The 18,258-nt window shown below is 55.2% G+C and overlaps 1 protein-coding gene across 3 annotated transcripts in view; it reads left to right on the plus strand.

Annotated features, from left to right (window-relative positions):
* Positions 1 to 11,429, plus strand: part of CCDC102A (coiled-coil domain containing 102A) — a 53,337-nt gene extending 41,908 nt beyond the window's left edge. For all 3 annotated transcript variants that reach the window (XM_044987160.1, XM_044987159.1, XM_044987161.1), the window contains one exon: positions 10,233 to 11,429. In XM_044987160.1, the coding sequence (XP_044843095.1) occupies positions 10,233 to 10,359 (127 nt within the window). In that variant the 3' untranslated portion in view covers positions 10,360 to 11,429. The remainder of the gene's footprint in view (positions 1 to 10,232) is intronic.
* The last annotated feature ends 6,829 nt before the right edge of the window (positions 11,430 to 18,258 follow it).

Below are 18,258 nucleotides of genomic sequence, written 5' to 3' on the forward strand. Positions count from 1 at the left end.
TTTTGCACCAGTTTAACTAAAATCACACCTCCCGTTAAATTGGTGCCACATTGCAGGTAATAACAAAATGGTTTTTTTAAGTACATCAGAAGCAGGAAGCCTGCTAAACAACCAGTGGGGCTCCTGGACGATCGAGTTACAAAAGGAGCGCTTAAAGATGATAAAATCATTGCAGAGAAACTGAATTAATTCTTTGCATCAGTCTTCACGGCTGAGGATGTTAGGGAGATTCCCAAACCTGAGCCGTCCTTTGTAGGTGACAAATCTGAGGAACTGTCACAGATTGAGGTGTTACTAGAGGAGATTTTGGAATTAATTGATAAACGTAACAGTAACAAGTCACCGGGACCAGATGGCATTCACCCAAGAGTTCTGAAAGAACTCAAATGTGAAATTGCTGAACTATTAACTATGGTTTGTAACCTGTCCTTTAAATTAGGCTCTGTACCCAATACTGGAAGGTAGCTAATGTAACGCCAATATTTAAAAAGGGCTCTAGAGGTGATCCCAGCAATTACAGATCGGTAAGTCTAACGTCAGTACCGGGCAAATTAGTTGAAACAATAGTAAAGAATAAAATTATCAGACATGTAGAAGAACTTAAATCGTTGAGCAATAGTCAACATGGTTTCTGTAAAGGGAAATCGTGTCTTACTAATCTATTAGAGTTCTTTGAAGGGGTCAACAAACATGTGGACAAGGGGGATCCAGTGGACCTAGTGTACTTAGATTTCCAGAAAGCCTTTGACAAGGTCCCTCACCAAAGGCTCTTACATAAATTAAGTTGTCATGGGATAAGAGGGAAGATCCTTTCATGGATTGAGAACTGATTTAAAAGACCGGGAACAAAGGGTAGGAATAAATGGTACATTTTCAGAATGCAGAGGGGTAACTAGTGGTGTTCCCCCTAGGGTCAGTCCTAGGACCAATCCTATTCAACTTATTCATAAATGATCTGGAGAAAGGGGTAAACAGTGAGGTGGCAAAGTTTGCAGATGATACTAAACTGCTCAAGATAGTTAAGACCAAAGCAGACTGTGAAGAACTTCAAAAAGATCTCACAAAACTAAGTGATCGGGCAACAAAATGGCAAATGAAATTTAATGTGGATAAATGTAAAGTAATGTACATTGGAAAAAATAACCCCAACTATACATACCATATGATGCGGCTAATGTAGTTACAACTAATCAGGAAGGAGATCTTGGAGTCATCGTGGATAGTTCTCTGAAGACGTCCATGCAGTGTGCAGTGGCAGTCAAAAAGTAAACAGGATGTTAGGAATCAATGAAAAAGGGATAGAGAATAAGAGGGAGAATATCTTATTGCCCTTATATAAATCCATGGTACGCCCACATCTTGAATACTGCATAGAGATGTGGTCTCCTCATCTCCAAAAAGATATACTGGCATTAGAAAGGGTTCAGAAAAGGGCAACTAAAATGATTAGGAGTTGGGAACGGGCCCCATATGAGGAGAGATTAAAGAGGCTAGGGCTCTTCAGCTTGGAAAAGAGGAGACTAAGGGGGGATATGATAGAGGTCTATAAAATCATGAGTAGTGTGGAGAAAGTGGATAAGGAAAAGTTATTTACTTGTTCCCATAATATAAGAACTAGGGGTCAACAAATGAAATTAATGGGCACAGGTTTAAAACAAATAAAAGAAGGTTCTTCTTCACACAGCGCACAGTCAATCTGTGGAACTCCTTACCTGAGGAGGTTGTGAAGGCTAGGACTATAACAGCGTTTAAAAGAGAGCTGGGTAAATTTATGGAGGTTAAGTTCATTAATGGCTGTTAGCCAGGATGGGTAAGGAATGGTGTTCCTAGCCTCTGTTTGTCAGAGGGTGGAAATGGTCGGCAGGAGAGAAATCACTTGATCATTACCTGTTAGGTTCACTCCCTCTGGGGCACCTGGCATTGGCCACTGTCGGTAGACAGGATACTGGGCTGGATGGACCTTTGGTCTGACCCAGTGCGGCTGTTCTTATTTCAGCTAGACAGTAGTATACTGCAGCTGTCCTTTACTAAGGGATGCCATTGAGAGACAAGTTTGGTTTGGGTTTTCTTTCACCCCACAGTTGCTGGTGTGATCCTGTACCTTGCACCGAGGATAGCAAGGTACAGGATAGCAAGCCTGAAAAATCGGGACACTTTTTTTTTTTTTTTTTCAGGGAGAGGAGAGGGAGGGGAGGTTATATTTGCGCATATAATACAAAACCCCTAATGACCGATACTTGCATTGTCAGAAATCCCAAACTGGGAAGCGCTCAGGCTTGCCCAGCTAAACTGTTATGCAGGAGGGATGGAGGCTCAGGAGAACAGCTGCCAAGCCAGGGCTTCTGCCTCTGTTGTCCATGGTGCTTGGCCGGAGCGTTCATTCCCCCTACCTGCCTCACGTTCCCCGTAGTCGCTTAGGGGGGCGTAGACCACAGATGGGCACAGCACAGGCGCTCTAACGAAGTGCTGCTAAGGGAGGGAGCTGTTCACATCTCCCTGGACTCCTGCTCGTCTGAGCCCTTCTGCTGGAAATGGCGGGGGGACGAGGAGGAGGATTGTACCAGTGCAGGGCAGGGGGGGTAGGTGGGGGCGGAATCTGCTGTGAATTATTTATCAAGTGGAGCAGGAGAGAATTCTCCTGCCAGTGATAAATTGCTGCCGCGCAGCAAGAGGACTTTCCGAAGTGGGCTAATCCATTTAGCGTCCCCTCCGGGGCTGCCTGTCAGCTCCTGATGGGAGGGTCAGGATGGGAATCGGGGCCCAGTGCCGCTGTAAGATCAGCGTGTGTAGTGACGGATCCGCAAGGGCAGCGCTCGCCCCCTCTCTCCGTCACTTTCATTCAAGAGAGGCCTGGAAGCTAATACCGGGGGAAGCCTCCCTCAATCCTGGCAGCTTGGAAAGCCAAGAGCAGCAGCACCCGCACACCTTCCGGCTTCTTCCTGCTGCCCTGGCAGTGTCAGACCACGCTGCACTGTCCTCCGCAGAGACTGTCCCAGGGTTTTGCAAACCATTTTACTTCCTATTTTTCTACTGGGAACAGGACTCTCCCCGCTCTCCCTCTGCTGGGGGACCTTGGCCCGAATCTCCGGAGGACCCCAATAATGATGTCACAGGTGGCTGAGCCTCAACTCTCCCTGAGTGTCCAAGGGGCGCTCTCCTGTCAAGGTCTAGGAGGCAGGGAGAGGGCTGCAGCTCGGGTCAAAGCCCGGTGTGCCGTCATTATCCAGCTCCTCCCAAGATTTGCTGCAAGCCCTCAGCGAAGATTGAGACGTGAGGAGCTGGTTTTTCTCTTGTAGAAACAAGCAAGGAGAAGCTTGGTGGGGAAGAAAGTTGAGGCTGATTGTGCTGCCCAAAGAAGCCGAGCCAGCTCTCGGGTTTGTTTTTGCTCCGCAGTTGCCCCTTCGAGCACCGGGTTAAACACAGCAGGGGCTCAGACGTGTTCTCATCCCTGTTACAGGCTGGCGGGAAGATCCCCCAACTGCTGTCACTTGTCCTAGCTCCCCTGAAGGACAGTTTCCATCAGCAGAGGATCTCCCTCCAGGTTAGATCAAGGTTCCCTTAGATGGTTCGGCCACAGTTCACACAGGCCAGCTGACACCTTGTCACAGTGCAGAGAGGTTCTATGGTAGATGCTAGGTTATAGCTGGGGATGGAGAGGAGCACAGGGACGGTCCTTGCTCCCTTGCTTCGGGATATTCCTGCAGCTGCAGAGGTGAAGCCACGTGCGACAAGTTGGTGGGATGAAAAGGCATAAGCCCTGCAGCTGTACTGAACAGGGCCAGGCCAGTGAAAGGTTGCGGGGAGGCACATCCCCTGGTGGCTCCCCACTGCCCCAGGGGCTGCATGTGTCTGGCACCATGAGGAGCAGCATTTGACCTGGAGTTGGGGCCAGCAAGATGGATGTGACACTTCCACAAGTCTCTGGCTGCTGCTCCTCTGCCAAGCCCCTCCTGATGCTGTAGCAGGTTGAGTCTAACCCCGCAGGCTGGGTCATGGAATCCAGACCCCGGCACCCTCTCTGCTGCCACCGCCCGTGGGCTGAATGCAGGTAGCAGCCGAGGGGAGTGTTAGCCAACACCACCTAGTCTAGGCAAGGTGGGACCAGGCCTTGTCTACACCTGTGTGGTATAGCTGCCCCAGGCCTGACCCCTGAGTGGAGGTGAGGCTCCAGTTCTATTCAGTCTGGGTTTGGTTCCCAGGCCCTGGATTCGATTCTCTCTGAAAGGCACTGATCACCCCTCAGCTACCAGTGCCTGGAGTTTGGTACCTTCCCGAGGGGAAAGGGGGCCTCTGTTCGGAGGTGCTGGGCACGGCCACCCTCTCACAAGGCTTTTCTGAAGCAGAAGCCACTTCTCCCCTCCAACAGGCAGGTTTTCTGGCTTCACAAGAGCAGCTGCCTGGGACACCCTGAGCATACTCTCCATTGTGCTCTTGGGAGCAAGCTCCGTTGAATAGCACAAGCCAAGGAGCAAAAAGAGTCTCTTGCCTAAACCCCTAGAACTACCCGTGTGGTCTACAACTGTATCCACCTGGGTTGTGATCCCATCAGCACCCCCCGAGTTCAGCAGGGTCGGAATGGGCTGGGAGACTTCCAAGGAGCACCCTGGGGTGATGGGAAGTAGCACTGGGGCGTTAGCAGGGGGCGCGCTTCCCTCTGAACCCGGCTGTACCCCAGCATGGGGTTACTCTGCTGCTGGAGATGCTGTCTTACGGACATGTCAAAATGAGGCCTTGCTAATGAGTAGTCACGAGAGATTCCCGAGCTGCTAGCCCCAGTGTCCTGGCCAAAGTCAACCTGTGGGAGTTAGATTTAGCCTAAATTTCCCCTACCGCTTCCATGGGTCTGTTTGCTCCTCGGTTCCTGCCCTGAGCCATTGGGTAGGTAGATGCACTTTTCAACAGCTGCATCTTTGCACCCAGAAGAGGCAGTGTTGCAAGGGCAGGTCTTGGATTTTAGGCTACGTGTTTTGGGAGGACGTAGCATCTAATCCATCACTGGCATTTGGAAGGTGCCAGCCACCAGAGGGTTTGGCCTGATGCAAATGCTAGTGATTATGATATAAAGCACATGGGTACTTCCTCCCTTGATCTGGCATTCCTGGGATAGACCCGCCGTGCCCGAGGAGGAAGTGTAATGAGCGAGGCTGATAAGCAATCTTCCCCATTGCCATAACCTGCCTGGGATCATGTCCAGGGGTCCAGGGAGTCCTTCATTATTTACTTGCTGTGTTCCTGGAGTACTTCCTCGGTTTGACACCTGGATGGAACATGGCAGGGACGAGCACCGATACTCAGACACGACTGGCTCTTGGCCCAGGCTTAGGGCCGAGGGCAGGGCTATGCTGGGGTCAGGCTCGCTCTTAGGGGGAGCAGGGGAATAGGAGATCGCAGCAGGTGTGTTGACCAGCTTGTGGTATAAGCGCCGCCAGGTGCATGATCCATTAAACTGCACTTGTTTTCTGCGTGGAAAGGACTGTGCTTAGGTAACAGGAGTAAGACACAGGCCGATGGGAATCGCTCAGGAGGATGGTAATTCAGTGGACGTGATGGGCCTGATTCTCACCCATTCTTGCACCTTAAAGGGATCTTCAAAGGGGCATAAACTATTATTTACACCCCCTCTAAGGCCCCTTTACGCAACAAGAGCCGTGAACTGAGAATCAGGCCCGGAGGAGTGTTTCACAAACGGCTCCTGTGGCCCCAGCTTTGGCTTGTTCAGCTCTGGGGTCTGGGCTTGGCCCACGGGGAAGATTTTGTGTTGTTCGGAGCTGGGTTCAGATTTCAAACCCCTCCAAGGCCAGAGGGCTGCGGAGGTAGTAGAAAGCCCTGCTCAGCGCCTGGGCCGAGTGGAGCTTTCTGGCTCCAGAGCCTTGTGCAGCCAGTGGAGGCAGACCTGGGGAGGGTGCTAGTGCTTTTGGGTGCCTCACTTATTGGGGCCCAACGTGAGATACCTTAAAGGAGCTGAGCACCTGCCCTCTGGAAACCAGGCTCCTTTCTAGCGGGACAGGCCCCCAAAATCGCGAGTCCCAGTGGAAAATCGTGGCCTTGGCTCAGTTCTGCTTCTTTGAGGCATGACTCTCTCTGTTCATCTTCCCCCCTCTGAAGAATGAGGATAATTATACTGACCCTGCTGTGCAAATCCGTGTGAGATCTATGGCTGCACTATGCAGTGGAAGTGCTCACAATTATTCTTTTAACCTGATTATAATCTGCCAAGGCTGGAAGAACCTTCACTGGAGCGTGACTTTAGCTCTCAGCACGGGAGGATGTTCCAGTCTAGAGAGCAACTCTTACTCGGCTGGCTTGAAAGGGCCCATCTAGCAGTGCCCACCCCATCCTGTGCCCAGCCAGGCAACCAGCTCCCAATGTTTCGGCCCCTTCACCCTCCTTCCATGCAAAGATCCTTGGAGTCGCCCCAGACTCTGCTGCTGGAAGAGGATTCCACACTAAGGCACAGGAGCACGCAGCAGAAAACGAACCAAGCTCCGTATGAGCAGGGGCGCTCGAGGGAGAGCACTGGGCGCGATATGACACCGGGGGGAGGACAGGGCCAGAGAAATGCATTGTCCTCTTAAAGATGCTGTGGTTTTATTGCTCTTAAAAAGTTTTTTTTTTTTTGGAACGTTCCTCCAGCAATAAAACGCTGAAATGGACGCACGACAAATCGATTCTGCGCCATCCAAAGTGCCTGGGAGAGGCAGCTGGGCTTTTTTTTAATCTGATTTTATTTTACTGGGACATGTCCATTAAATCATACAGGAATAATGGAGACTTCATCTCCTCCTGCCTCCCCCGCCCCCTCTTTAAATAATTCATGCTTTCCAGTAAAATGCAGCAAAGTCGTGCTTTTTGCCCGGAGGATGACGGGAGAACTGCTTCCATCACGTTCTCGGGGCTTGGGTTTGGAATTTGAATCATAAATTTAGCTGATGAAGTTGAATGCTCCGGAGAGCGAGCAGCTACAACCACTAAGAGCTTCCCATTGACAAGGAGAACACGGGCCCCATCTGAAGCCCCCTGATGCCAATGGGCAGCCTCTCCTTGACCTCAGTGGGCACTGAAACCATGTATGAGGAGCGGGCCTGGGTACAGGCCCCCTTGCTCCTGTCTCCTGGAGAGTCACCAGTGAGCGCAGTCGTGGGCTTCCCACACGCTGTTCTGCTATCAGGCTGTGGTGATGGGCCCTAGATCTTACCCAGTGCTTTTTCATCAGTAGATCTCAAGGCACTTTACAAAGGAGGTCAGTAGCATTAACCCCATTTTACAGATGGAGAAACTGAGACACAGCGGTAATATAATCCTGCTGGCAGAACTAGGATATAATGCAGATTTCCAGCGTCCCCATCCAGTGCTCTGTCTACTAGGCCATACTGTGGGAGGCCACACAATGAGACTGGGTTCTCCATGTCTCGTTAGCGCTGGGCCTCCCTCCTATCGCTCCAGTAACAGACTTCGGCCTGACCCCCCCCAGCCCCCGCACTCCCTCAGTCCTGGGTGTGTCCCACTCTCCCCTACAGGTGCATTGAGGTGGTTCAGGAGGCACCGTCGCCCCCCACATGCTTGTCTGAAGCCTCTCCCAAGAAGAGCTGATTTATAGCCAGTTTGGGTTGAAACCTATTTTTTATCAGGGAAAAAAAGGTTCTTGTCGAAAAAGTGCCAACGCAGTTCAACCCTCTAGCTTCCTTGGGCCGCCTTGTGGGGAGCCTTCAACTCCTCCCCTCCCGGTCTTTGACCCCCCTGTGCCATCGTGGCGGTGACGAGGGGTTGTCTCTTCACCAGAGTTAAGCCAGGCTCTTACCCAGCAGTGCCCCTGCCCTCCTCCCATCCGCACACAAAACCCTCTCAGCCACGTTGGATGGTGCTTTCAACCCCGGTTCACTGGCCCAGCTGGGGATAGAGGCCAGAGCCTGGGTACAACTGCCCCTTGGGCTGGTAACTCACCTGCTTTGCAGGGAGGACACAGGGCAAAGCTCTCGAGTGCCGATAGTCCTCTAGTGCCTTCCCCCCGGGGGCCCTGAAGGAGAGAAGTTCTCCCCCAGGTCACTGGGAAAGGCTCACGGAGCGGCTCAGCGCCCTGCAGCACACGGGGAGGTGCGGCACCCATGAGGACCCAGGAGCTCAGGCCGGGTTCTGCAATGCAGCTGCTCACTCCCGGGCTAGCCTAGCCCAGGTGCTGACCCCCTGGGCTAACTCCGCGGGAAGACCTGCCCCAAGGGGCACTGCCCAGCCAGGGATATTTTATTGCCACCCAGGAGGGGATTAGAAACCTCTTGGGGGACCACGTGCCGCTGCCCAGGGGGCATTGGAAACTTCCTGTGGGTGGGTCGAGGGGGGTAGAGACCTGGGAGATCCAGTTTGGGAGGGGGCTCAGTCACTGGCTCCCCAGGCTGAGAGGCCACCTGTGGAGGCACAGCAGGGACCACCTGGCCTCACTGCCTGGCCTGGAGCAGCGTTCCAGGGCTCGCCCTGATGCCTGGCCTGGGGGGGGAATCAAAGGGATTCCCCTCCTCCAAAAAGTCTCTGTTTTTCATGCTAATGGGCCTGAGTCCCTGCCGTGCTCAGGCAGCTCAAAGGGGTGTAAAGCCCCCAGATCTCCCCACCCAGCCAGGGATTCCCCAGGCCAGGACCAGGGAGAGGAGATGGCTGCAATCCCCAGCCAGGCCGGGGCAGTAGCCAGCTAGTCTAGCTTCCATCAGCCCCGAGTTGTGCTCTCTGCTGGGGCTGGAGCCTGCGGAGAACTGGCCCCAGAATCAGGAGATGCTGGAGGCTGCTGAGAAGTTGACGCACTGGGGGTGGGGGTGAGGGCTGTTTGTTTTAAAGAGAAACAAAAATCTCAGAAAATAGCCAAACTGCGACTGCTCTGGGTGCAGGGCTGCCGAACCAATGTCAGAACCAAATGCAAGCCCACCCCCAAGGAGCCGGAGACCCTCCCTCCCCTCTGGAATTGTGCCCTAGAGATGGGCCCTGGGCTCGTGGAATCGGGGGCTGGATCTGAGCTTCCCCTGGGACTGGCAGGGGCTGGGGTCGAGGGATCCAACTCCATCCCAGTTGATCAGGGAAGCGCTGGGAGACGCCTTCCCAGCAGTGTCAGTGCGGGCTCCGTTCCGATCTTAGCGACACCCAGACTGCTGTGCTGCCCAGGCTGGGTGATGTTAATCTGGGGGAGGCAGGCGGAGGTCATGACAGCTTTGAGCGGAGTCTGCTGCTCACTCCCCTCCCCTCCGCCCTCTGATAAATGGCTCCAGACAATAATGTGCTGCTGTTAAGTACCCGGGATCTGAAAAAGGCTTTAAGTGAACTTGGTTGCTTTAATCAAAAGTCCATTAAGTGTTGCTTGGAGCCATTGAGGGAAAGGCTGTTCGGATTTGGCTTTATCAGCAGGTAACACCCACTTAGCAGAGAGAGAAGACAGCTCTCTATTCTCCCAGGCCCGGCCCGCCCTGGGAATGGCCAGCTTCCAGCTGCTTGTAACACAGCTAGCTGCAGATCCGGGACCCCGGGGCTGGCGTTGCAGGATCAAACTGCAGGCACTGAAATCCAGTGCCAGGTCTTCCCCCAGGGGCTGTGCCTTGGCATCCATTCCGGATGGGCACTGCCCCCCAGTGCCAGTGCTTCTTCCCAGGTTTCACTCCGTTGCCAGATACCTGGGCTGCCTGGGGAATCTGCCCAGGAAAGGTGGGGCCAAGAGCGGGTCTGTAGAAGGGCGACTCTGGCAGGTCTTTGTGGGATTGGGGGAGTTTGGGTCTATAATGAGGGCGAGGCCAAAGGGACCTGCCTGCCCAGTGCCGCTCCTGTCAGCCCCATGTCTGCCCCGCTCTGCTCCACACCACCCGTGTGGTGCCTGGCTTTCATCCCAGCGTGGGAGAAACAGCAAAGCCAAGACCAGTTTGCAGACAGCAGCACCCACCCCAGAGCGGCAGGGCGAAGCTCTCGATGTGCTGTCGGTTCTGTACACGGCCCCAGAGCTCTGCCTCGCACTGGGGCCCTGGCAGGCGTGAGGGGTTTGGAGAGGGGAAGCTAGAAAGGTCGGCGGGGGGGACCCCAATGCCATGTTGATGGATGTCGTACAAGAGCCTAACTGGCCAGAGAGGGGGCATGACAGAGGGAAAGGGGAACGTGGCGACAGATGTCTAGAGAGGTGTGTACATCTGGGGCTAGATGGCAGGGCGCTCGCGGTGTCTCTGTTCCCCTCTCCAATACGTTTGCCTCTGCTCTGGTTTTTATCGGCCCAGGCTGCGCAGGCAGCAGAACGCGCCGCTCTTTGGGAAGATCCGGAGCTCCCGATTTGGCCCCGACGACCCTGACGATGGGACCAGTGACCTGGATGAAGATGAAGATCTACAGATCCAGGTTCCTTAGTGCCCGGTGCGCAGGGCCAGTGAGACCGTGGCTGGAGGAGAGAGAAGGAAGTGGCAGGCTGGAGGCTTGGGGAGGAGAATACCTACAGGAGCCCGGTCCCTTTCACAGGCCTCACCGTGGGCAGCCAGACAAGCCAAGAGCCAGCAGAGGACGTGTGGGGATACAGCCTCTGGCCCTGCTGGCCTGTGTCACCACCAGTCATGGGGAGGGTCCTGGAGAGAAACCCGGGGCCAAGTGTCCATCCCAGGGGGCAGGATCGGTTCTACCCCAGTGGGTTTCGTAGACACAGGGAGATAAAGCGCCAAAGAGTGGGTTGAAGGGGGCTGTAACCAGATGATAACGAGAGGAGCCAGGCTGCAGAGCATGAATTAGCTGCCCTGGGCAGAGCAATGGCATTGGTGCCGCTACTGTAGAAATGATGGCAGCAGCTGAGGTGTTGTGGAGGCCACTACAGTGACTGAGTCTGTGCACTGGATGGTACGCAGTGCAGTCTCCACCCCCTCGCCATCCCTGCCCTGAATGCCCTCTGCAATTCCAGCCTCCTGCCAGTCCCTCCCTCCCCAGCTCTTTCCTGGCACATGGCTTTCACCTGACAGGTCCCATCTCTGACGCCACCAGCCCCCGCCTCGGTTCCAGCCTAGCCTGGGAACCGTTTGCATCTCAGCATCACACACGAATGAACTGAGCCTCCAAACTAATGACCTCCCTTTTACTGATGGGGAAACTGAGGCAGAGCAGTGACTTGCCCAGGATCATGGACCTCCAAGGCCTGTGCCTCGGGCACTAGGCCCTGCCTCCTCCCCATGTGCCCTGTCCACCAGCAGCCGCTCTCCCTCACTCCCGTTTGAACACATGCACCTCACAGCGTGAGCGGACATTGCAACAATACGCCGGAGGGCATCCAAGGCAGAAAGCAGGCGGAGCTAACCCGGATGAGCCCGGCCCCTGGAGCACTGACAGCAGGAGCCAAGTACACCGGAGCAAACCCTTCTATTTTATATACGGATTTTATATATATGTATGTATTTGTATATGTTTTATATTATAAATATAGAGCTTTGGGCCCAGGCGATCCCTGTGGTTGGCATGGTGCAGTCCTTTCCCCCCACACCTAGCCCCTGTGACGTTAACGCTCTGCGCTATTCTGTGCCGCGTGGCCTGGCAATCTGTTGCTGTGCCGGCCGCATTGTGGAAACGGAGGCTGGTGGAGACAGGAGATCAGGAAGCAGGTGGCTTCTTCGGCAGGGAACGTTTACAGACAGCGTCTGACAGCTGGCAGGGGCGGGGGGGCTGTAATGAATTGAATTTATGATAAACTCAAGTGTGCAGAGCCATAACAAGGGAGTTTTGTGCCTGAGGCAAGGGACGGGCAGCACGTCCGGCTCTTCAGCGGCGGGTTCCTCTCGGAGGGAAGGACCTGCCACTGAATTGCCCCCGTTCTTCGGCGGTGATTCGGCGGCAGGTCCTTCCGTCCGAGAGGGACTGAGGGCCCTGCCGCCGAATTTCCGCCAAAGAGCCGGAGGTGCCGCCCCTCTCCCTTGCCGACAATCGGCGGCAATTCGATGGCGGGTCCCTCAGTCCCTCTCGGGGGGAAGAACTTACCGCCGAATTAGAGACTTTCTGCGCCCCTCACCTTCTGCGCCCGAGGCAAGTGCCTCACTCGCCTTCCCCTCATTCCAGCACTGCAAGTGTGTGACTAGAGGTGTTATCTGCTGGGATGGCCAGTGGGGGAGCCTGCCTAGATGAGAAGTATGAACCCGCCACAGGCTCATAAGGGGTTAATGGGTCCTGAGAGCCTATTGCACCTGGAGGGCATGTCAGGCTCAGTTCAGGAGCAGGCCGAGCTGGGATGGTTTCCATCAGGCGGGCGGGGGAAGTAGCGTGGTCAGGCTGAAGACCAACCCAGCCATAAGGGGAAGAGAGATGAAGCTGCAGGAGCCAGGCGTCACTCCTCTGGTGGTGCCTAGGGAGGGGTGAGGAATGGAGGCCGTGTCCTGACGGGGATGGGAAGAGAGAAGGGGGATGGGAAGAGAGACTGGCATCTCAGACTCCTAGGAGGGGGAGCAAGGTGGTGGCGTTGTTTGATGCTACTTGCTGAAGAGCCCGGCCCTGAAGTGAGAGGCTGGGTGGGGCAGAAGACTTCTTGGCTTGCTACCTGTGTCTCTTAATACAGGTGATGGTGGGATGCTAGAGGGATATGACTGGAGGGCTGAGTTATCCCCCCCCACACACACACACCCGTGGCATGTGGTGGGGGACATCGCTATTAACAGGCGCTGGCAGAACCATGTTGTTTTCCCTTTGGATCAGCCCGTGAATGAACCGCTGCTCTCACCGTTCCCGTGACGCCCAGGCAGAGCCTGCAGGGCAGCTGAAAAGGGCCTTGGCTAGGGGCCTAAAACGCTAGTAAAAAAACCCTAAACAATAATGGCCTGTGATAACCATTTTATAGGGAGCCTGGGGTTTATTGCCCCCACAACAGAGTGTGATGGAACGGCAAGGAGCTCACTTCCTCCGGAGTCGGCTGCTTCCAGGAATCCCCGGAGGGAACGATGCAGGAGCGCCCGGTGCGGGGCATCTCCCAGCAGGGGCTGCTCCGGTTTGGGGGGCGCTCCTAGAAACTCTCCCCCCCGCTGGATTTCAAAGAGGAAGTTGAAGCTGGCGAAAAGACAAACTTTCGCTGCCTTTCGCCCCCGGTTTTCTCCCTCCCCTCCAGGACATGCTAAGCCCACTGGATTTGGTCTCAGTCCCTCCAGGATTAATCTAGCCCATAATCTTCAAAGCCCCTGCACCACCATCCTGCATTCAGGCGACTCCCCTCCCCAGCCGGGCCCTTCTCAGACACACAGCAGACGCAGTCAGACTGCGAGGGTAGTTCGCTCCAGACTCATTGGCACCTAAAACAAGATAGCGTCTGTGCAAGCGGGTAATTACAGCGCCTGGGTCTTCCCCCGGCCCCTGTTTGCAGAGGGCCAGCTCAGCGCTCAGGAATCCCGCTTGTCACCTGGAGATGGGAGAGCAGAGCCGGGGGGAGGGTGGGAGTGGGTCTGAGAAACCCAAATTGCTCCTGACTGAAGAGGTGGCAGAGTTCAGGCTGAGCCTCCATCGCCCTTTGAAACAGTGGTTCCCTCCCTGTCACAATCTCAGAGTATCAGCGGCTGGAAGGGGATGGAGAGGTCAGCTTGTCCAACCCCCGTACCCAGGCAAACCAGCGACACCTCCCTAGGCCATCCCTGACGGGTTTGTCCAGCTTGTTCTTAGAAACCTCCAGTGATGGGCAGTCCTCCACCGCCTCTCTGGGAATCCCATTAACTAGCCAATGGGAAGCTTTTCTAAGCCCTAGCCTAAAGCTCCTGTGCTGCCAGTTAGGCCACTGACCTGCTGGCCTACCTTCAGTGGCCACGGAGAGCGAAGGGTTCCTGTCTTCTTCGTACCCTACTAACATCTCTGAAGCCCCAGAGGATTCAGGGGGCCTGGGGTCTTCTGCGGCAGGGGGCCCCTGCCGCTGAACTGCCGCCGAAGACCCAGCACTTCAGCGGCAGGTCCCGGGGTGGAAGGACCCCCCGCCACCGAATTGCCGTCGAAGACCAGGAGCAGAAGAAGCTCCGGGGGCCTGGGCCCCGTGAGAGTTTTCCAGGGCCTCTGGAGCAAGTGAAGGACCCCGCTCCAGGAGCCCCGAAAAACTCTCATGGGGGCCCCTGCGGGGCCCAGAGCCTGGGGTAAATTGCCCCACTTGCCCCCTCCTCTGGGCGGCCCTGCTCTTAGCAGGAATGTACAACTCAGATTCCAACATCAGCCTTAACTCTGCCCCCTCCCTAGTCCTCCTTCCCTCTAGGGTGGGAACCCTCAGCGGGTGCATCTGCCCCCCGAGTACTCCAGCAGCATGGTCCTTGGCTGAGTGAGGATAAAGCCGGCCTCCACTCTCACAGCTTCAGAGGGAGCTGGTGTTTGTGCTACTCTGGGGAGGGCTCCCCGGAATAGTCAGGAGTCTGGGCACACTGGAGGCTGGGTCGTGCTGCAGGTCAATGAGCAGGATGCAGGATGAACAAGCCGAGGACCAACAGACTCCTTGGCTACATTGTACTTCACCCCACAGGACCTGGTGGGACCGGCATAGCCGTGAGTTCCCCACAGCCCGTCAGCACTCAGCCCCTGCTCCCTCCAGCGCCTCCTGCTGGGGGAGGCTGAGGGTAGAGGAGTGAGGAGCTGCCCTTCCTGCCAGGGCTGGCGAGGAGAGCAGGCCCACTCATCGCAGCAGCCGCCGGGGCCTAGCGTGTGAAATCCCACAGGCAGAAAGCCTGGGGTCCAGGCAAATTCATCTCTTTGCGCCCCATCCTGTGGAGCAGGAAAGTCTGGCTCGGCCGAGCAGGTGGGCACCGTGCCTGCCTGGGGCGCTGTGTATTTCTCAGACCACCTCTGTTAACAACCGTAGCAATTAGCTAGGGCTGAACCAGCTTGGTTTAAATATGAATCCGCCCCCCTCAACCACTGTGAACCTTTCCCTACCCCTCTGCCGGAGCCAGCGTTCAGCCCTCCCCTTTCCTTGAATGCACAAAGGCCTCGTCCCTGGGTCACTGGGCCACCAGGTCACCCCCGACTAGAAGGGAGCCGAGTGGCTGGGGGGGATCTGCCAGAGCAGCTGGCTGAAGCTGAGCAGGCTGCTGCAGGAGTAGGGGCCTGGGGACAGAGCAGGCCTCAAAGGTGGTTTTGGACACGGGTGTGAACTCTCGGAGGCTTCCAAAGCAAAGGGCAACCGGGTTCTTCTAGCGTCACTGGGGGTCCGTCATCCCATCATGGGCGGGGGATGCTGCCTCACTGCCTCCAGCCTCATCCAGCTCCTCCTCACGGCTCCTGCCCCATCCCCGCGGCTTTCCCTTCCTCCCCATCTGGGCCTGAGCCCCTCCGGCTGCCGTGCTTCAGTGCAGATAGGGAGGGAGTCTCATGATGTGGTGGGCCTGACACGTGATTTTTGAATGTGTGGGTTGGCCAGACGGGAGTACAAGGGGAACGAGATACTTCTGTTTTAGGATTGGCCCAACTACTAGCTCTTAAAGCACACACTCCTCTCGACTCCACACTCCACTCCATCCTTAGTTATCATCCGTGTTGTATACAGCTATGTATTGTTACGGCCTGGTTTTCTGTGCCCTGCACCTGGACATTTCACGGCCTCTGATGGAGGCTGCCATTTTGCGGGCATAGCTAATGCAGCATTGTCACAGGAGGGGCACACTGCACTCTCTCTCATAGGAATTTACTTATGTTCTTTGTTGTTTCCTTGCATGTAAAATCCAAGTCACTCCAATCGTTTTCCATCCAGATACTTTCAATCTGGTTAAACACCAGGTTCCAGGGGACTAGGAATAATCTGGCTCAATCTTTGAAAAACAACACTAGCGTTCGATTTCTTTTTAAAGACACAGAGGGTGAGAACTGGGGTGGAGGGGATGCCGAGAAGTTATTTATCTAGAGGGTATCAGAGTTGAAGGGGGTGAACTGGGGAAGTTTTGAACTATATAAGAAACATTTAGCACAAAATTCTGGGGAAAAAAAGTTCATTTTTTGGTGAGAATTTTGCAACAGTGGAAAAGAAGGAGTTGTGCTGAGCCATGGACTTTTAAGGCCAGAAGATCCCATCTGTCTGACCTTCTGTATATCATAGGCCAGAGAATCTCACCATTACCACTGCACTGAGCCCAATATTTTGTGTCTGCCTGACACATATCTTCCAGAAAGGCAGCCAGTCTGGATTTGAGGATATCGAGAGAGAGGGAGTGTACCTATTCCCTTGAGGGGGTTGCTCCAATGGTTAATCACCCTCACTGCCAGTGAAAATGCCAGTCCCGGCTGAAACCCGACTTCACCTGGCATCAGAGTCGCCATCCTGTCTGTGTCGCAGGGCACATATTTAGAGAGAACGACAGAGCAGAGAAGTGTAAGTTTAGAGGAACTAGCGATGCAATGTTATTAAAAATTGATATTTCAATGAGCTAATCCCTTTCTCTCTGGCTTTTAATTGATTGTCTAAAAAGCATTACCTCCTCCCCCTTTTTTTTATTTGCGGGGAACATTAATTCTTTTATGGCCAAACAAATCCGATCATAGTGGCAGAGGTATCCACACTGCAATTTCAGCAGCCATAAACAATTGGGCTAGCTGCAGACATCTGGGGCAAGGTCATTGCATGGCAGAGCCAGGAGGTCTGAAATGATTCTCTCTGGAAGGCTGGCATGGCAGGACACCTGAGTTAGGTTGCCTACCGAGCCATCCTAATGGGACACGCCTGATTTGACAGTGCAAGAAGGGATGATATAACTTTAAGGGCCCAATCCTGCCAGGTGCTGAGCACTTGCTTTGATCCCAAAAAGCACGAAAGCATCCTGGAAAATACCTTTCCAGGCCAAACAAGTTCATCATCCAGCTCTGCTGCGGTAACAGCAGTGTCGTCTAGTGCACAGGGGACATGGGAGACCGGCATTCTAGTCCCAACTCATCCACTGGGGGACTTTGGGAAAGTCAAATCCCCGCCACGTGCCTCGGTTTCCCCATCTGTGAAATGGGGATAATGCTGCTGACCTCCTTTGTAAAGTGCTTTGAGCTCTACAGATGAGAAGTGCCGTATAAGAGCTGGGGACACAAAGACACTGAGTTGTGTTGGGTGCTAGTTACATCATGATGACTGACGTGGGGTGTACCAGGCCTTTGTGGCCCCCCCATTGGAGGCTCCGCTGCTCGCCTCTGCCCCAGAGAACAGTTATCTGTGAAGAAAGAGCTGCCGATTTGGAAACCAGCAAGATCGGCCCCTGCAGCAGCCGGAAGGGCTGGGGACCAATAAACAGCCTGCAGCTGGTCTCCAGCCTTTCTCCATGATCTTCCTTCCCGCATGCTGTGGGACGCAGGCACGGCCTGTTTTTGGGGGCAGGCTCGGCGCTCCGCCTTGGACGCCGGCCTTTGGAGTTGGTGCCATGTGTTGGCAAAAGGGCTTGTGTCGCCCAGCTCCCGAGGCACTAGAGGGGGCTGGATTGATGGAGGAGGCCTGGATCTGAGGGAACACAGGGGCTGGCTCCCTTCTCCCAGCAGGAGATGGGTTTTCCCAGTGGCACAGGATGGGGGACTCCAGGATTTGAGCTGATCACTGGCCTCGGGTAGGCAGAGCCCCTGTGTCTGCCCCCTGCCTGGCTGCAGGGCTCCGGCCCGCACAGGGTTAAGGAGAGGAATGTAAGGCCGGGCTCTTTGCATTGCTGCTGCAGGAAAGAGCCAATGTCTGTTTCTTTTCTCTCTGCCGCCTCATCCGTCTCTATTAAAGTGACAGGCGGGCGAAACACAGGCTCCTGTGGAGGCTGACACAGCACCTCCCAGATGGGCCCTGTGGGGGAGCCCAGGCAGGCCTGCTGCACTCTGTGTAACCTCTGACTCAGCCCCCATCCATCTCTGCACGCCTGTCCCCTTGGCTTTCCCCTTCTCCGGCTCCCTTTCCCGGGGCGATGGGGAGCTGGCAGCGGCGGGAGGACAGAACAGAGCGTCCTCATCCTCCCAGCAGTACGGCTCAGCCCCACACACCTGGCAGGAAGCAGAGCCCTGATCTGGGCCTGGCTGGGCTTCAGGTGCCGGACAATCAAATGTTCTGCAGCGAGGGGCTTCCCATCTCTTCACCCCATGCGCCTCATGAAACCTGCCCCGGCGCGCGCCTGGCTGGGGACCAATCCTGGGCCCCGGTTACTGCCCCGGCGCGCGCACCGGCTGGGGACCAATCCTGGGCCCCGGTTACTGCCCCGGCGTGCGCCTGGCTGGGGACCAATCCTGGGCCCCGGTTACTGCCCCGGCGCGCCCAGCTAGGGACCGATCCTGGGCCCCGGTTACTGCCCCGGCACGCGCACCGGCTGGGGACCAATCCTGGGC

This window comes from Mauremys mutica, chromosome 14, assembly GCF_020497125.1.
Source record: "Mauremys mutica isolate MM-2020 ecotype Southern chromosome 14, ASM2049712v1, whole genome shotgun sequence".
Taxonomy (NCBI): domain Eukaryota; kingdom Metazoa; phylum Chordata; order Testudines; family Geoemydidae; genus Mauremys; species Mauremys mutica.